Source organism: Martes martes, assembly GCF_963455335.1.
Source record: "Martes martes genome assembly, chromosome: 1".
In the NCBI taxonomy this organism is placed as follows: domain Eukaryota; kingdom Metazoa; phylum Chordata; class Mammalia; order Carnivora; family Mustelidae; genus Martes; species Martes martes.
Genome location: NC_137888.1, coordinates 67290311 through 67310035, shown reverse-complemented (window position 1 = coordinate 67310035; position 19725 = coordinate 67290311). Strand labels below are relative to the sequence as shown.

The 19725-nt window shown below is 44.2% G+C and overlaps 1 protein-coding gene across 2 annotated transcripts in view; it reads right to left on the bottom strand.

The window, feature by feature from the left end:
* The window catches only part of RASA2 (RAS p21 protein activator 2), a 127115-nt gene extending 124651 nt beyond the window's left edge, over window positions 1-2464 (bottom strand). For both annotated transcript variants that reach the window (XM_080815402.1, XM_080815403.1), the window contains exon 1: window positions 2294-2464. In XM_080815402.1, coding sequence (XP_080671528.1) covers window positions 2294-2426 — 133 coding nt within the window. In that variant the 5' untranslated portion in view covers window positions 2427-2464. The remainder of the gene's footprint in view (window positions 1-2293) is intronic.
* Between the last annotated feature and the right edge of the window lie 17261 nt (window positions 2465-19725).

Sequence of the window (19725 nt, the reverse complement as noted above, 5' to 3'; positions counted from 1 at the left end):
CATTCCGTATCTATGACTTTAGCACCTGCTGATGACTCCTCCAGCCCCCACCCTGTAAAACCCATATGTCAGTTTCAGGGAAAAAGAAAACAGCATCTCTTCACAGGGTTCTGAAGATCAACCAACTGTGGATTATACCAGCTAAAGGAAGGGCAAAGAAATGGAGAGGGAGGTGGGGAGAAGCTTCATATATAAGTATCCTAATACATTTTTTCTAAAAAGCAGATATTCAGTGACCTGAGCTATAAGCCAAGCAATTCCAAAAGCAAGAAATGAACTGAAATAACAAATAGGACACCTCAACTATGGTTAAAGTGGTAATACCATTCCCAGAAACTGGATGATCAATCCCCAAATCTGGGTAGTGGGGTTTTTCTAAAGCACAGAGACAAAGCTGTGTTTCTGTACTTGTATGTCTGAGTTTCACTCACAGTGGTATCTCCTATTGTGATATCTCTGCTATGGAGCAGGTGAAGGTGCAGGGCAACTAAATCCTTCTGGAAACAGCCCAACCCTAACTCTCAATTCCAAGATGTGTGTATGTAGTTCCATGGTATAACCTGCAGTTCTATAAACCAGAGGCTCCAGTGGATAGTGCCTAGCATCAAGGGACAGTAAAATGAAAAAGTGGTAAAAAATGGAAAATTAGATCAAGTCAAACCATTTACAATTTTCCCAAATGTTAAATAAGATATATATAAATATTAAATATAAGACTTAATCCAAATTTTGAAAAGATTTTATACCCTAGAAAGTAATTTTAATATTGGGAACATAGATATAGACAAGATCTATTTCTCTGATGTCATCTTCCAGGTTTTGAGAACTGTACTCAAGATCTCAAGTTGCCTAGGACTACTTCTGGGAACAAAAAGATGAGAAAATTTAACATGCCTGCCTCTGAGATTTAATAAAATCTCAGTACTTGAAGAGGGGAGCAACTTGAAAAGAGGAAAGGGGGAGAATCCAAGCTCAATTAATAATATCATTATTCAGGAAGAGGAAAATTTTACATCCTGTGCAACAAAGAGCATTGTTAGCCATTTTATTGCACTTCGATTTTCTTCTCATAAAGTAAAAAAGTACTCCTCTTACTAAGGGTTATTTGTCGGAAACATGAAGCATATTTCCATTCTGAGATGCTGAATAAAGAAAAAAAGGTGATTTTTGACAAAAACAAAAATTAGTTTTATTGATGTATTTTACAAATAGCAAAAAAAGAAAGAAAGAAGAAAAAAAAGAAAAATGAAAAAGCGTTACCCCTGAATAAACTACTGTGAAAAAATTTTAACTCTGACGCTCAGTCACTTTTTAAAAACAAATGCCCAAATGACTGAATTCAAATGGTCTATTGTAACGCTCGGAGCTTCTGAGCAAAAATTCTATATTAAGTCAACTAATATGGCTCGCTCACAAAAGTAACAATTAAATGCACAAGAAAGAAGGAATTAAGTGGGTTAAGTGCGGGCTGGATGACTGTGTTTTGAGACCTGCTCACAGGAAGCCACTACATCCTGTCTTAAGTCCCTGTCAGTCACATTGTCTCTCAATCCAAGTCCCCGCCGCAGCGAGGTGGGGCGAGTACAGGTGTCCGGCCCCGAGCCCCTCCCAGCGCGCTGACTCGCGAACACCCGGAGCTGCGGTCGCCAGAGTCCCAGGACGGCCTGTTTCCTCCAGCTCAGGGCGCCTTTTTCAACCTCAACAGGCTCGTGAGCCCAGGAAGCAGGCAGCCCCCTCCCCTCGGGCCAGCCCCACTTCCCCGCCCTCCTCCTCCGGCCGCACCTCCCGTAATTACCGCTCCGCTCCCACCTCGGGGCCGCTCCCCGGCGCCCGTACCGCCCGGAGGCCTTCGTCCCAAGGCTGCCGGAAACTCCCCACGCCCCCGGCTCACGCCCCCGGCCCCCGCCCCCGGCCGGGGCGTCCCCACGTTCAGGCCGCGCCCCGAAGCCGAGCCCCTCAGGCCGGCGTTGCTCCGGGCGCCCCCGGGGCCCCCCTCCACGCAAATTCCCGGCTTTCCACTCCCTCCGGACAAGAGCAGCCCCAACCCACGCCGCCCCGTCGAGGCGACGCCTCCCCCAACACACCCCCCTTCCAACCTCACCAGTGCCGGCCCTCCCCGCGCGCCTCGCCGGCCCCGGTACGGGCCCCGGCCCCCGTCTGCCCAGGTCCCCTCTCCGCCCCGCCATCCGAGTCCGGCTCGGCGCCGCCACCCCCGCGCGCCCGCCGCCCCCTCAGCTCCGCGGCGGCCCCCGTCGGCCGCCGGGTGGGTCCTCTCAGCCCGGCCCCGGCTTACAGATCTTGCCCCGCAGGCTCTGCAGCACTCGGACTTCTCGACTGTCCTCGTCCCCGGCCTCGGGCTCAGCCGTCGCAGTCGCCGCCGGCGCCTCGGAAGAAGCCGCCGCAGCAGCAGGCGCCGCCGCCGCCATGGTGCCGCCCGGCCCGTGCCGCAGCCCCGCCGCCTGCGTAGCCCGCGAGGCGGAGCCCAGCGGCGGCCTAGGCTGGGGCGAGCCGCGCGCCTGGCCCCGCCCCCGGTCCGCAGCCTGGCTCGCCCCGCCCCGCCCCTGTCCCTGTCCCGCCCCCGCCCCCGCCCCACCCGGGTCCCTGCAGTCACCGCCCGCCCCCCACCCCCACCCTCAGCCTCCCCGAACCAGGGCCGCCCGGGCGCGAACCCAAGCGCTGGCTTTCCTGCTCTTTGCCCCATAAAAGCCCAGGCGCTAGCCAAGTACGGCTCCAAGTTGTGGCTCAGAGCAGCCCTGAAACCCCATGAGGGAAAACCCCAGCCCTCTCTCGAGATCCCCAAATCCTTCTGGGAATTAGGCTCCCCACCACAAGCGGACTACCACAGCTTCTAACGCTCGAGGGAACTCCCTGTGGAAAGATAACAGAGTGAAATTTGACAGTTGAGAGCGCCTCAAAACTACCTTATTCAAAAAGAACCAAGAGGTGTACTAGAGATTTCCCTAATAACATCCGCGTGCTCCCTACCCGAAAGCCACACCGCCACACACACAAATCTTCCCTTTTGAGTACAAAAGCTGGTTCAAAAAAAGGATACTAGCCCCCAATTACAACAGGAGAGCAGCATGGGAGATCCTCCCACGGAAGAATTCTGAAGTTCTAACCACCACTTGTGTATTTTGGAAACAGAAAGAGCATAGAAGGAACGGGTCCCATCCCTTCCCGCGCCCCCATCAGTGGGCTTGCTAAAAAGTTGATTGACACTAGGACATTCGTAAATCTTTGACTAGCTGTTAGCTTTATTTCAAGGGAACTCTTTACAGTGAGTAAACTGCATGAATAATACCCTGGTATGAGATGAGGAAGATGATTTCCTGGTCTTGTAGTTGTTAACTGCACTTCCCTAAGAGGAAAGAAACTGTGACTTAATAGGGCAGGGTAGTTGTTTTCCAGGGCAACAATAGGAATCATTCCGTCTGTCAACAAATATTTTTTGAGGGTCAGACTTAATGATAGCCTCTGAGAGAGCTCCAGCCCTCCAGCGGCTCAGTCTGGGAGAGATACAGGGAAAGGACAGAGGCCCTAGAGAAAAGCCCTAAGATGAGGAAACTGGAGAGACTGGGAAGGCCTTCCCGGGAAATGCACTGAGAAGTGACCTGAAGGTCAGCAGGGAGAGGCACAAATGTGCCAAGGAGGAGAAGTCACTTGTAAAGGATGGGCAACCAGAAAGAATGGCCTTAGTCTGTGTCTGTCGCTGAGGAGTGACACTGCTGTTTCCACGTGTGCTGTGGGGGCCCTCTCGGTGACGATTACATTTGTTGGAGAAAGTGAACCTATCTCCTCTTATTTGGATGTTTTGCTGTCATGTCGAACAAGAAGTCCCAAACTGAACTCCCTGTCTTCCTTTGCAAATCTGAGTTCATAGCTCTCGTCTGTTATCCAGGCTAGACTCTTGACTTTTTTTTCATCCCTTGTCCTTATACTGTTTTCAGCTGCCGCATAATTCTGATTCTGCCAAAATCGCTTCTCTTTCTTCTTTCCATTCCATTCCCTGTCATTGTACTTGTTAAATCCATCCTTACTTGAGTAGTGTTAACATGTGCGTTGTTTGTTTGTTTTTAAAAAGGCCTGAAGCTTATGAAGCAGACAGACTTGCACTGGAGCCTAGTTCTACCACTCTAACGTGTGTGGCATTGGGCAAATTCTTCAACCTTTCTGAACCTGTTTCTTAACAATAAAATGGAAATTCTACACTTCTTCCTTCTTCAAAGGTTTAGTATCAGGATGAAATAATTACTGAGAGTATGTATATGAAGTGTCTGGTAGAATCCTGGTAGAATCCTGGGCACGTAGTAGGATTAACATAGTAAATGTCAGTCAACCTCATGCTCTGGACTGGAACTCTTTTTTTTTTTCTTTTTTAAAAAGATTTTATTTATTTATTTGACAGACATAGGGAGAGAGAGAACACAGAAGCAGGGGTGTGTGGGGGAGGGTGAAGTAGGCTTCCTGCTGAGCAAGGAGCCGTATGGGGGGCTTGATCCCAGGACCCAGGGATCATGGGCCCAAGGCAAACGCTTAACAACTGAGCCACCCAGCTGCCCCTAGACTGGAACTCTTATAATAGATCTCTCCTCTCTCTCATTCCTCCTACACATGCCACTTAAATTAATCTTCCTAAAGCAAAAATTGGAGTTTGTCACTTGGCCTGCTCAAAAAAACTTCAAGGCTTCATTCATCCCTTCAGCTAGCAAGCAAGCTACACTATATGTCTCAAAGAGTGCTATAAACAACCAGAAAATAAAGCTCAGATTTCTCAGGCAAGGGCTCAGGGTTGAGACTGGGCCCAGCCTACCTAACCCCTTGTAACTCCAAGCACACTGAGCCACTTTACCCCCACTAGCCCTCTGGGAGTGACCTTCTTCCTGCCCTTCCAAATGCTGCCTCATCTATGTGTTTCTTTCTCTCACAGACGGAGGTTCTTATTTGTACCTTTTCGTGGCATTGATCATTTTCTGCATAGTATTATGTATCTGTGTACTTGTTTATCTCTTCTCTGAAATTCATTTCTAACTCCCACAATAAATATCTGTTGAATGAATGGACTGAATCATATTAGTCCACTTACTTTCCCCAATCGGCAGACTTGAAGCTTTCTTGTTTTGAAAATTGTTTTCTATCTATCACTCAGTCTCTTACCTGTCCAAATGATTAAAATTGGAATGGGAAACTTTAGTAGGAGCCTCTAATTTGAAGTTAAAAGCTGGTGTTTAAGGATTTGGTCCTTTCTTTAAAATATCAATATCCAAGGGATGCCTAGGTGGCTCAGTTGGTTAGGCGTCTGCCTTCAGTTCAGGGCATGATTCCAGGGTCCTAGAATGGAACCCCACACCGGGCTCCTTGCAAGGAGTCTGCTTCTCCCTCTACCTGCTGCTCCCTCTGCTTGTGTGCGCTCTCTCTCTCTCTCTCCTCCCATCTCCTCTCTCTCTCTCTGTCAAATAAATAAATAAAATCTTTAAAAAATATATCAATATCCAAAAACTAAAATAAAATATCAATATCCATACCAGGGTCTCATTTCCTTTCTTTTTCACTAGCTAAATCCCGTCCATAATTCCATTACTAAATTGTTAATAAGGGTATGAAGGCAATTTTAAATGAAATAACACTCCTCCTATAGTCTTTTTTTCCCAGTCTTCCTGTGGTAGGCTTCAGAATTATCATATTGTTTCACTAAGACCCAGAAACTCCATTTTCTCTCCATCCAAAATCATTCCTAATTATTCTAATTATGAATAAACATTTAAGGATATTACTATTCCTTTACTGATACTGGCCTGCTCTGCAGAGATCTTTAGCAGAATCAGTGTTTCCTTAATGTAAAATACTCAGGAAATAACGTTTTGTAAAAACCAATAAAATTTACTCACAGTACAATTACGAGAAGTCCGTCCCACCTCCCTCCCTTTATTGCCCTTACACTGTGTTTTAAATTCATCTAGAGTTCCTCTCATTTCTTCATTATGTTTTGCAACTGGAACAATATTGCATCATACACAAACTTGCACTTCACTTCCTTCCTCAAATTATTAATGAATGTGTTTAAAGGCCATCACTCCTATCTCTACCCCCCTCCATTCTGACAAGCAACCATTCACTACTCTGTCTTTTCCTATTTCTTCACCAGCTTTTAACCCATTGTCATTTTCACCCATAAGCTGGCTTGCTTCATGGTGGCTGAAGTAGGGAAACTGCCTTGCCTCCTAATAAGACTGTCCTGCAGCTAGAAACTAATTTCAGAACTTGTCAGTTACACAGCATTGTTTTGAATCAGCGTGCACCAGCCTATAACATGGCAATGTGAGGGGTTATCTCCTGATCCTGAGTTACTAATTGCCTTCTTTCTGGAGAGTTAGGGAGGAGAAATATTCTTACTTTAAAATATTTAAATGTAGATCATTTTCATAGGTCTGTACACTCATGAAGCATAACTATTTCTGGTGGATGGGTGGGAAGGGAAGTCTTTTTGGTCATTGAGAACTTGATTTCTTCATTCCTTTTAGAGTACTGCTTGTAAATTATGCCTTCTGCACTCAGCTGCATTGTACAAGCAGCCCCTAAATCCAATTCATACTTTTCTTTTGGATAAAGTTGGAGTAGAGGAAGGTGAGGCAAGAAGTTAAATATATAGGGTATTTTGCAAAATATTCAAAGTTAACATTTTACCTTAAGACCAAACAGGGCTATAACAAGGATGTGTCCAAAAACATGGACAAGTCTTTATCTTAAAGCCTCCAGCTCTTGCACTAAAAATATTTTCACATTTGCTTAGCTTTGGAGGAGGATACTATAGGTCTGAATTTTGGAACATGGGATAGTCTATGCCTTTAGGCCAGTCTGACTTCAGACTCTTGGCCTCCCTCCTTTTGAACTTGATGGCATATCCACTTCACTTTCACTGTACTTTTCTTGTCAATTTAGACTCATGAATCAATAGATCTGAGAAGAACATTGGAAAAGTTGGGCAATCATGTACTTGTTTCATGGGCTACTCTGTGCTTGAGAAATGTCTATACTTGTGTGGGCAGATCTGTCATTTCTCTGTGGACTCTGGAGACATGCTCCAGCCAGTTGGTAAAAACCAAGACAGAGGACCTGAGGTCATGGCACTGCTGCTTTTCATGCCCTGAAGACATAGCTATGGTCTCCCAAGTCCAAGAACTCTCTCTCTCACCTGGCTGGCACACAGTGGTCAGCGAAGGAGGCTGGTGCTGTACACCCATGTGGGTGTACTCATGGCAAGTTGGAGACTGACGTCAACTTTCAGTCCCTTCCCCAGGACCATGGAGCCCAGTGGGGTGGTGGTTGGGTAGATCATGCTTTCGCATTCTTCTAAATTCTGAGGAAGAAGAAAGGAAATTAGATGGAACTAGCAAGGAGCTGACTACCGGGCTGGTCCAAAGCCCCTTCTTGAAGCAAAGCTCAGGCTGGGGAAACATCAATAAAAAGAGAGATGTGACAAGGCATGCCCAAGGGGACCTGGGCATGCCAGGTCCTTCTCTGAAAAGTATATCCCCATCCCCGACAAAACACAGGAACTAATAGTGCTATGTGCCAGGCTCCTCATGTAGCTTGATATTGTTGTTTATGGGTGGTTTTGTTGTTATTCCTATTTTATTCAATAATGTCTCTAAGCTCAGAAAGGTCTGCAGGTCAGCCAGCTAGTAAATAAGATATTGGGGATTTGAACTGATGCGGTCTGGTAGCACAGTAACAACCTTTTCCGGAAGACTTTTCTTCTAGCTTCTTCACGTGATAGACCAGAGTGGGGAGATGTTTTGTAAAACTAGTCCCCAGAAGGGGTCTCCCAGACTCTTACAGATCCTGCAGGGGGGTCTGAGCTCCCATATTAGAGTGTGAGGAGGCACCTACAGTACTGTCCTTTCACACCAGGGAAGGAAGAAGAGAGAGGCTAACCCTGCATGAGAAAGAAATGGGCCTTAAAAGGGACTGGCTGAGGGAGGTCTTCAGCTCTTGGAAGGGAGTGGTCCAGAGACCCTCTCTGACTTCCTGAAGGGAGGATACTCTAGGAGCATCAGGCACATGAGGGATGATAAGTTGATGAGGTTGGAACCCTGAGACTGGAACAGAAGGGCTTGATGACTGCAGACAGCGGAGGGGGGGGAAGGATGCTCCCTCCAGGAGGGCCCTATGTCTGGGGGACTCATCCCCAGGCTCAGGAAACCTCAGAAGTTGAATGATGGGCTGTTCCTGGGGAAGGCAGAATGATGGCCTGCCTAGTGTATGCCTCCCGGGGAAGGGAGTGGGCAAGTGAGGCCTGCAAAGTCACCAAGGAGGGAGAGTCAATGTTAGGCTGCCTGAAGGTGAAAGAGGTAAACTGACCAAGAGCTCAGTCTCGAGGAATGGAGGAGGAAACACTAATCCTATTCAATAAAAAAAATACACTGAATCCCAATAACCACAAGTATCTACACCTAATTTGTCAAGTCCAAAAATGCATTGTTTCAAAAAACTTTTTCTTTAAATACAATTTTAGGCTATATATCCCTTTTCCCAAGTCTCCAAATGTTAACATTTAAAAATATTTGCTCTTTTGCTTTGCCATCCTCCCCCCCCCATAGAGAATATGTGACCCCTCCCCCTAAATACTTCAGTGTGTATTTCCCTGAAACAAGAGTTCTTTCCAAGAACTAGCACAGTTTTCAAACTTGGGAAATTAACACCGACACAGTATATTAGCTCATCTATATCCTTTATTTAAATCTCACCAATTGTCCTAGTAATGATCTTTATTGCATTCAGTGTTTGTGTGCTTTTACTTTCCTTTAATCTGGGACCATTCTTCAGTTTTTCCTTGTCTTTCACAAGCTTGGTATTGTGGACCACTGCAGGCCAGTTATATTGCAGAAGGTCCCTCAATCTGTATCCTGCATTTTGGGAAGGAATAACCATATCAATAAAACTCAGTTCTTCTCAGTACATCTTATCAGGAAGCTCATGGCGACCACCTATCCCATTACTGGTGATGTTAACTTTGATTCCTTGGTTAGCATGGTATCTGTCAGATTTGTCCCCTGTAAAGTCACTATGTTCCCGTATCATTAATAAGTATCCTGTGGAGTGATAATTGAGATTTTTGTAAAAGTGATTTTAAGTTATTTTTATTTTAATTTTATTTTTATTTTTATTTTATTTTAAGTTATTTTTCTGCCCACATGTGTTCCTCCCTCCGTATTTCACCTGGTTGTGTTGTACCTTCGCCTATCCCAAGTGCCCAAGCCAGAAACTGGCCAGTCATTTCACTTTCCTCTTCCTCCTTGTCTTTCATGTTCAATAACTAAGGCCTGTAGATTCTGCCCCTTTAATGTCTTTCAGATTGATCATCTTCTCCATCTCCACTGCCACTCTTAGCTTCTCATCATCCTTCTCTTGAGTTACTAAGACACACCTAAGTAGGCTGTCTACTTCCCGACTATTCCTCTCCCCACCACTCCCCACTTTGCCACCAGAGTTCTTTCAAGAATGCAAATCAGCATTTTCTTACCTAAAACCCTTTAATGAAGTGGAGATTTTCTGGCCTTGATGGCGACCACATGAGACATGAGCTATGATTCTGTGGGTAGCTTGAGCTGCCATAACAAAATACCACAGGCTGGCTGGCTTAAACAACAGACTGTATTTTCTCACAGTTCTGAAAGCTAGAAGTCTCAAGGTTCTGGTCAATTCAGTTTCTTGCAAGAGCTCTCCCTGGCTTTCAGATGGTCCTTCTTGCTATGCCCTCACATGGCTTTTCTTTGATGTGTTCACGTGGAGAGAGAGATGAACTCTCTGGAATTTCTTCTTACAATGATTGGGGACCTCACTCTTATGATCTGATTTAACCTTAATTATTTCCTTTAAGGCCCTGTCTCCAAGTATAGCCACGATGGGGCTTTAGGGCTTCAAGATAAGAATTGAGGGTGGGGGCACAGACATTCAGTCCATAACAAGCTCCTAGAGCTCCCTTTCTCATACCCATGGCACACGCTGTCAGTCAATCACAGCACTCTTTTCTACTGAATTTGAATGAGCCTCCGAACAATGTGTCCAGCTTTCTCAAGGTCAAAGTCTCTCTGGAAACAAGGATGCATACATGTGACACAGTTTCCCCCAGGGAGCTACAGCCAAGAGAGACTTAAATTCAGAGGAGAGAAATAGGAAGAAGACACCGCTGGTGAAGGCGGCAAGGCACAGCAGAAAGATCTCAGGCAGTAGAGGTGAAGGCCCGGGCCACCGCATCCTATATAAACTGCAGTATGCGTGTGTGGTGTGTGTGTGGGTGGGTGGGTGGGTGTTGACCAGATGTGTAACTTGGGTATTGTTCTTGGATCAAAAATGTTCCAGCTTGACTCTTTGACCCTTCAAGAGATTCTAACTTGCTCAGTACCTTTAATACATTTCTTTGCTGCTTAAACTAGCTAGGATGCATTCTATCTTTTCAACAACAGGGCAACAGATACATTCTTGCACTTCATGTACTGATGTGCTGAGCTCTTTGTGGTTCCCTAAATTTGCCAGGTGGTTCTCCGCAGATCTAGAGTACTCTCTGACTTTTCCCTTTGCCTAAGGTTCCCTCCGTACCTTATCCCCCATCAAACCAGTTAGGAGGCTTTGGGCTGCAAGTAACAGAAAAACTGTCATAAAATGACTTAAACCATTACAGTTCATTTTGTCTATAAAAGGGAAGTTCTTGTAGGTTTTAAAAAATCAAACATAGAATTACTATATGATCCAGCAATTCTGATTCTAGATATGTACCCCAAAAGAACAGAAAGCAGGGTATTTTGAAAATTTCTTCAATTAACATATAATGTATTATTTGTTTCAGGGGTACAGGTCTGTAATTCATCAGTCTTACACAATTCACAGCACTCACCATAGCACATATCCTCCCCAGTGTCCATCATCTAGCCACCCCATCCCTCCCCTCCCCCTCCACTCCAGCAACCTTCAGTTTGGCTTGTCACCCTCTCTGGTTTCATCTTGTTTCATTTTTCCTTCCATTCCCCTATGATCATCTTCTTGTTTCTCAAATTCCTCATATCAGTGAGATCATATGCTAATTGTCTTTCTCTGATTGACTTACTTCACTTAGCATAATAGCCTTTTGTTCCATCCATGTCATTGCAAATGCCAAGATTTCATTTTTTTGATGGCTGAGTAGTATTCCATTGTATATATATACCACATCTTCTTTATCCATTCGCCTATTCTTTCCATAGTTTGGCTGTCGTGGACATTGCTGCTATAAACACTGGGGTGCATGTGCCCCTTCAGATCACTACATTCATATCTTTAGGGTAAATACCCAGTAGTGCGATTGCTGGGTCGTAGGGTAGCTCTATTTTCAACTTTTTGAGGAACCTCCATACTGTTTTCCAGATTGAAAGCAGGGTCTTTTTTTTTTTTCTTTTTTCTTTTTGAAAGCAGGGTCTTGAAGAGATTTGTATACCCATGTTCATAGTAACAGTATTCACAATAGTCAAAATGTGGAAGAAATCCAAGTGTCTATTATGGATGAATGGATAAGCAAAATGTGGTATATACATATAATGGAATATTATTCAGCCTTTAAAAAAAGGTAATTTTTTTTTAAGATTTTATTTATTTTTTTGAGAGACAGAGCTTGTGAGTAGGAGGAGAGGCAGGGGAACATGGAGAGAGAAAGAATCTCAGGCAGACTGCCCACTGACCATGGAGCTTGATGCACGGCTCAAACTCATGACTTTGAGATCAATACCTGAGCCAAAATCAAGAGTCAGAAACTTAAGCGACTGAGCCACCCAGGTGCCCCCAAAAAGGAGGGCAATTCTGACCAATGGTACACCATGGCTGGACCTTGAGGGTATTATCCTGTGTGAAATAAGCCAGTCACAAAATGATAAATACCATATGCTTCTACTTTTATGAGGTGCCTAGAGAGCCTAAGATTCTTACAGACAGGACAATAATTTGTTTTCGACTGTGCACTACACAGAAGAACATAGAAGGCACTAACTGAATGTTTGATGAATGATGACTGAATGAATGAACAAATGAGCAAATGGATGAGATGGCCTATTCAGAGAAGCTGCTAACAAATGAGCTCAGAATTCTGAATCTAAAACCCACAAGGGAAACCAGAGTAGACCACATAACCATACTGGGCTGAGCCCCAGCTTTGCAGAAAGCTTAGGTGCAGAGAAAAGGCACCGTCTCAGAAGCCAGATGAGGAAGGAGAAAGGGAAGGAGGCAGGGCCTGGGGGTTTGCAATCTTCTCCCTGGGCTGGGGCTGTGTATGTCACAAGCAGCTCATTTTTGGCAGAGATAGCCAGGAGAGCAGAAGTTCATGGGTTGGGAACTATTGTCTAGTAGTGGGCTAGACTGAAACATCTTCAATTTTTGGTGGGTTATTGTAGAAGCAACAAAAGTTTGATTTCAAAGTCCCAAGTTGTTTTCATTTTTGCCATTACGATCTAATCTCCAGGCAGTCATATCAGTCTATGGCTACACATGAAGTCCTGTTAACATCCTTAACTCAAAGTTCTTGATCTTGCATCCACCTTCCATTTGCCCAAGTAATTCAACTTCTCCCCAGTTATTTATTTCCAAGAGCGCCCAAGGGTCAGTGAGACTCACCATTAGTAGAGTGGTGGTTGCTGGCTTTGTTATGTTTTTCCTTTCCTGCCCTAACTTCCTTTTGTCACTGTGTCTACCCAGGAAGTAGCTTGAGAGACTTTCACCACTTTATGGTGCCTGCTGTGCAATGTTAAGGCCCAAGCCAAGAACACTGTCCTTCAGAGCTCCCCAAATGTTTCCAGTGTCCGTGTAACTGGTAAGAATGGCCACCTCCCCAGCTAGGACCTGAAGTAGCACTGCTTGGATTCAGAATCTTTCTTTTCTTTTCTTTTTTTTTTTTTTTTTTAAGATTTTATTTATTTATTTGACAGAGAGAGACACAGCGAGAGAGGGAACACGAGCAAGGGGATGGGAGAGGGAGAAGCAGGCTTCCCAAGGAGCATGGAGGCCAATGCGGGACTCAACCCTGGGATCATGACTTTAGCTGAAGGTAGACACTTAACCGACTGAGCCACCCAGGCGCCCTTGAATTCAGAATCTCTCGTAAAATCAATTCTTAGCTCTGGTTCTCATCACTTTCCATTGGGCCTCCAACTAGTCTAAGATGCTAGTTGGAAACGAGAAGAGAGTTTTATATTATGGTTAACTCAATGGATATAAAGTCAGTAAAGCTATGTATTGCCTTTCTGGCCACCCTGGCAGCTAGGGGTTGGTTACATGACCCAGTAAGACATGAGAGGGTGTCCTCTTTGTGCTTCCAGAAGGCTTTTGCTTTTCTTGGTAGAAGGATAAATGAGCCTGTTGCCACACCTTCTCCTTGTGGCTCTCTGCCTTCTTTTTTCATTGAACATGGACACAATGCCCGGAAATGCAGCCGCTGTCTTGTGACTATGACAAAAAGACTGAGAGAATTCTTATCCCTGAAATCTTTGAGCCTCTCCACCAGCTTTGAACTGCATTCCTCCAGGCTCCTTGTGAAAGAAAAAAAAATGGTCGCCTATTTTTTAAGGTACCATTTGTCAGTTAGTGAAGCCAGAGGCATGATCTTAGCTGTGACAAGTCTGACTTTTGCACATTATGTGCTGATAATATGAAACCATCTCTTATAGTCCAACTTATTCACTCATAAATCACCTGATGGATGCTGCTCATACTTGTCGGCCCTACATGCCATTTGCTGCTACCAGAGGAAGGAGTCGGGTCTCCACCAAAGTGGTGGGGTTATTTAAAGGCAGTTACTTTAGGTGGCATTTTTATCGGACCAGGCCTGGTGGCATTCTCTCTCTGGCACTGTGTCCTATCTCTGAGTTCTTTTTCTTTCTTTCTTTCTTTTTTTTAAGATTTTATTTATTTATTTGACACAGAGAGACAGAGAGTACAAGCAAGGGGAGCAGCAGGCAGACGGAGAGGGAGAAGCAGGCTCTCTGGTGAGCAGGGAGCCTGATGCTGGGCTCAATCCCAGGACACTGGGATCATGCGCCAAGCCAAAGGCAGCTGATTAACTGACTGAACCACCCAGGTGCCCCTAATTTTATGTATTTTATATTGAGAATAAAAATATGTATTAAGGCTTTTCATGAATTTTGTAGAAACCTCCAAATACTCAACTTTATTTTTCCATAGGGTCTGGAGTTCTTCAATAGGAATTCTCTTAACTTACAGGTTTTTAGGAACCCCAAATCTATGATTTGGCTAATATTACTGTATGTATTCAGTGCTGTTCAAGAATTAATATCACAAACTTAAAAAAATGTTTAAAATGGCAAAAAGAATTCGTATCTGTGAAGAGAAGATGTTGGGAAAAAATTGCCCCTTCCTCTATCTTTCTGCATCAGGTTTTCTCACCTGTGGTACTGTTGACATTTTGGCTGGGACCATTCTTCACCATTGGGGACTGTCCTGTGCATTGTAGGATGTTTGGCATCATGTCTGGCCAACTGCATCCCCAGTTGTGATCATCAAAGGTGTTTCCAGACTTTGCTGAATGGCATCTGGGCGGCACCATCTGCCCAGGTGAGGACCCCTGCTCTGTACGAATACACTGCTGTCCGATGGCCGGCTCACATGTCTGTAACCTTGTCAAAACTGCCCACCATCTGGATCAGACCCTGAAGGGATGGGGCTCAAACAGAGCAAATCCTGAGAGGAATTCTACTTTTAATTTCAAGGAATATGAAAAAGATCCAAGGATGCAGTCTAGAGCAGCTTTTACCAAAACCCCTTTACTCTTCTCTAATATCCAACCATTCCATTCCTCACCCTTTTTCTCTCAAATAGTGCGCTCTCCCACCCTCCCCTTCTCTCTCTCCATCTCCCTCTCCTGCACGATGCATCCGATGCATCCGAACACATCCATGCTCCCCCACTCTTCATGGCCTCTTGCAAGAGGAGTTTGCCTTTTATTTTCCTCCTTGCAATCTACCCGTGTGGCTTATACCACTTCTATTCTCCCTTCCATCTCCCTTCCATCCCCCTGATTCCGCAGTGAATCTGGGGGATCTGGTCTGGACCCTCCAAGCTCTTCTCCACGGTTGGGTGTGGGTGGATGGGAGGAACTGAGCAGCGAAGCAGCACCAAATTTAGCAACGGGGAGGAGGACGGGAAAAACTGGCAACACTCATATGTGTGAAGGGTTGCAGATTTTTTCACCCTCCTCACAAATGTGCAAAGAAGATGCAGCATTTTCATTTCTCTAAAATAGTTCTTGTCTTCCTTATGAGCCTGCAACCACTGAAGAGAGAAGAATCTTCTGGCACACAATTTAAACAGACATTTTAGGTAAATGGTCCTTCTCTTGATGTAAAACATGCTTAGTCTCTTCGGTATCTGTATCCTTCTTTACTGGCTTTTCAAGACACTGTCTGGATTTTTGGTGGAGTTGTGGCTAATAGACCCTGCAGGGACAGAGAAAAGATGGGATCCTCAATCCTATGACTCAGCCTCTGCTCTGGCTGCTGCTGCAGACCCCACATCCTCCATCTGGCTCCTGCCTAGGGTGTCCACCCCCAGTCTTACCGCTGATTCACCTTTTCCTTGGCCTCTGTGTGGAGGCCTATTGTCTCTCAACTCAGTGACTTTCCAGGCCTCTTCTCTGGAGCAGATGGGAACTCCTTGGTCCAATTTATGCCATACTAGTCCTGGAGACACCCCAGGAAATTATACTCTACTTCACTCCCTGCCAAATCATGCTATGCTGCTGAGGTAAACCTTGAGCTAGCCACTCCCAGGGTGGTGTCAGCCAACCTGCAAGGCCAGGCCCTCCCAGAGTTCCAAGGATGAAGTCTTCAGAAACCCTCCACCTTTCCTCCACCTACTTCACAAACCTTGCCTTGGGTGGAATCAAGAGAAGGGAGATTAGGCTCACCTATGAGGCTTTGGCTACCACCATCTCCCTTTTTTCCTAGATAGTCCCCTAGAACTGAGAGGGTGGGTGTTTCTCTTTCTCTTCCTGTTTACTCCAGGACTTCCCTCATAAAACTCTATGATCAGGTTGGCTTTTGATATGTTAACGAGAGAGAGAAGAAAATCTAGAACATGTTTTCTCTTTTACAAAGTCTAGCTGTTAAGATCATGAAAATCTCAAAAATCTTATTTGGAAGCTGATACTTACCTTTTCCTTTCTTTTTCTCTTTTTCTTTCCATTCCTCCTGCAACAATCCTAAGCCTCCCTAAGGCGACTGGAAGCCTCTGGAAGTATGTAGGTGGAGGGAGGTCGACAGAAGGAAATACAAGAGAAAGCAGCATATTTGGGTACTTCAAAACTCTATTAGTACCATTATATACATTGGTAATTTTTCCTACCATGTGTCATGTTCTAATGTGGTTGTTCCATTGAGGCCTACAAGGCTGAGACCGCAGCCCTGTGGGTAGACCGCGTCTGTCCAGTGAATGGCCAGAAGAAGACCTAGGTCCTCAGACAGGAAACCAGAATTCTGAGGGCAAATCTTAACAGAGAGGAGAAAGGGCTCTTTGCTATCTGCGGTGTCTCTTGGCCTGAACTTACAGGGCCCTCAGGCCTAAGACAGTCCTCCCATTTTCTCTCATATGGAGTCAGGCCAGGCCTTGCAAAGGGAGACTTCTTTGTAGGGTTGTGTTTCTCCAACTCTACAAGTCAAAAGATAATAAAAGTTTAAAAAAAAAAAAAATAAATAAATAAAATTAAAATTAAAAAAGATAATAAAAAAATAATAAAATGTTTTTAATGTGAGGACCAATGTAGGGTTATCGGCTTTTTATTTTGCCTAACAAAATGTTAGGAACAAGCCATTATTTATATCATTAATGTTCATTTTTTAATTTTTATTTTCTTAAGGATTTTTTTTTATTTATTTGAGAGAGAGAGAGAGAGACAGTGAGAGAGGGAACACAAGCAGGGGGAGTGGGAGAGGGCAAAGGAGGCTTCCTGCTAAACAAGGAGCCTGATGCGAGGCCTGAACCCAGGACCTCGGGATCATGACCTGAGCTAAAAGCAGATGCTTAACTACTGAGCCACCCAGGCACCACATCAATGATTTTTTTGTTTTGTTTTTGTTTGTTTTTTTTAAAAAGGTCTTTTAATACCTAAAAAGTTGGTGATTTTGTTTTAAGGAAGGCATCATTTATTGACAAGAGAGGAAGCCACTTCAGCTGCCTGGAATGGCATGGAGGAAAAGTGTGGAACAGAGGCAGGAAAGAGAGATATGCAATGTCTAATCCAGGGGTGGTAGTTATACTTCTTTGCCCACTGGATTTGTACCGGGACCAGTGGGGAGTGGGACTCAAAGGAATTTACAGCATGTCATGGAGATCCTTCAGTAACAGAGTGAGAAAGACTAATGTCAGCTTTGAGAGAGCTAGAGTTTCCGGCTGCTTCATGAGAAGGGAACTGCCATCAAGAAAACCATATTTGGGAAACTCAAGTTATAGGTTATAAGCAGCCTCTGATGAAAATCGCTGCATTTTGAGGGAGAGGGCCTAGAGGACAGAAAGAGATTTTGGAGAGAAAGGATGGAACCCATCCTATACTCTGGCTTAAGTGTAACATTTCATCGGAGTGAAACGGGGCACCTTTTCTGTCTGTTGGTTATTGTGTCTGTTGGTTACCACAGCAAGGGTGATTTTCAGAGGGTCACAGATATGCCCCATAAATTAATAGATAAGCACAGGGTAGGTTTCTCACATTTTAGACAATTCCTGTCTTATTCTGTATAGAGCTTAGTTCCTATTGATGCACTCTTTCTGCCTTGATTCACCTTGTCCTAACGTCCGTATCTTTATATGGCTTATACTTTTCCTTTGGATCACTCTGTAAGAAATTATTTCATTAATGTCAGCATTTCGGTAATGTTTGTTCGTCCGCGAGACCATAATGCCCAAAAGAAGAGGGTCCACGTATCTCCTTCCTATTATATCTCCAGCGCCGAAACTGGGGCCCAACCTATGATAGGCACCCAGTAAATATTTACTGAGTAAATGAGTGAATGAGTACATGAATTTACCTCTGGGAAGAATGATTAGAATCATCCTCGTCAAGTACACTTTACTAAATGCCTCTTTGTGTGGGCTCCTGGGTTCTGTTTTTTGAGGGTGAGGTTCTCGAAGGCCGCAATCAAACACAGCCGAGGACTGGATCCCGTGATCTCAGCTCCAGGAAGTGGTCTAGGCAGTTGGGGCGGCCTTCTTTCCCCAGCTCGCGGTCCCGAGGCAGAACGCTGGTGCAGCGCCACCTGTTGGGGGAACACAGAACATCCAGCTTTTACCCAAGGACGCTCTTTTCAAGTAAACATCTGGTCGTCCTATCTAGCTTGGGCTGATCCGGGATCCTTTTAGGCATTTGACGATTTTTTGCCTTTTTAAATTTGGCTTCATTTCACTAGCCAAACTTATTGTTTTCTTACCTCTTCTCTCTTAAATAGTAGCTGTGTTTAATCTACCGTCTACACTTCGGATAAAGAAATCTTAATAAACTGTAGTCAAATATTTATTACACAAGTGCAGTCGGGGAATGGAGCAATTAATAAAATCACCTTGTGTGCTACGCATGAGTCACTCACAGACACAAATATTTGTGATAGAAAGTACATTAGACAGTGATGGTGTGGCAACACTTTCATTGATAGATTACTGGACAGAAACTTCAAGAACACGCAATACCTCAGTCATTATTGCAAACATCTGTTATTATGCTGGAAAAGAATGACATAATGGTTAACAGGATCCTGGCCAAAGATGTTACTAATTATGCTTCATAGGGACACATATTTTTAAACACTGTACGTCAAACGCATATGCACACCTTGGCCTCTTTGTCCATTTTAGGAGAAATGCTTATTGACTCAAATGATGTTGAGTACCCATGGTCTCTTGTCAGTGACTTTATTTCGCCAGTTTTAAAGTGGAATTGTCAGCTTGTGTCGCTCTACTTGTGGAAAGATTCCCAAACTCTTTTTTTAAAGTTCTGTGTTTTGGTATTTGATATTTTGTCTTTTTTTCCCTTTCCTGTCTCCTGGTTCTGTATCAGAAATGGAACCTCTATATGATCCTTTTATTTGGAGACATGAGAAGGGGAGCATGTTTTCTTCCTGTTGATTCTAGGAAATATTTACATACAACAGATTTGTGCCATTGGGTGTCTATATGTGATGTACTAATATTTTCACGGGGTGTGTGTGTGTGTGTGTGTGTGTTGTCTCATCTGTAGTATTTTTATCACATAGAAATTGTCAATATTTATGGATCCATCCTCAATCTCATTCTTTGCGATAACTGTTGTCATCATTTTGGGGCTGAAATATCTTTTCTGTTTAAATATTAGATAAAGGTACAATTTGTTTTTATTTTGTATGTCTAATTTTATTTTTTCCATTGTACTCTTTAGTACAATTGAAATTTACTTCAGCATATGGTTGGAATCAAACTTCACATTTCCCCCAGATAGGCAATAATCTCAACACCATTTGTCTAATAGACCATTTACTTTTAATTGGTTTGTTTTCCTTCTTTTGTTGTAAACTACATAATCTTGTATGTAATTACCAATTTTATGACTTTCATTTCTGTTCCCTTTTTTATTTTTAATTTTTTTTTCTTAGAGAGAGAGAGAGAGAAAGAGAGAGCATGCACACAGTGGGGAGGGGCAGAGAGAGAGGGAGAAAGAATCTTAAGCAGGCT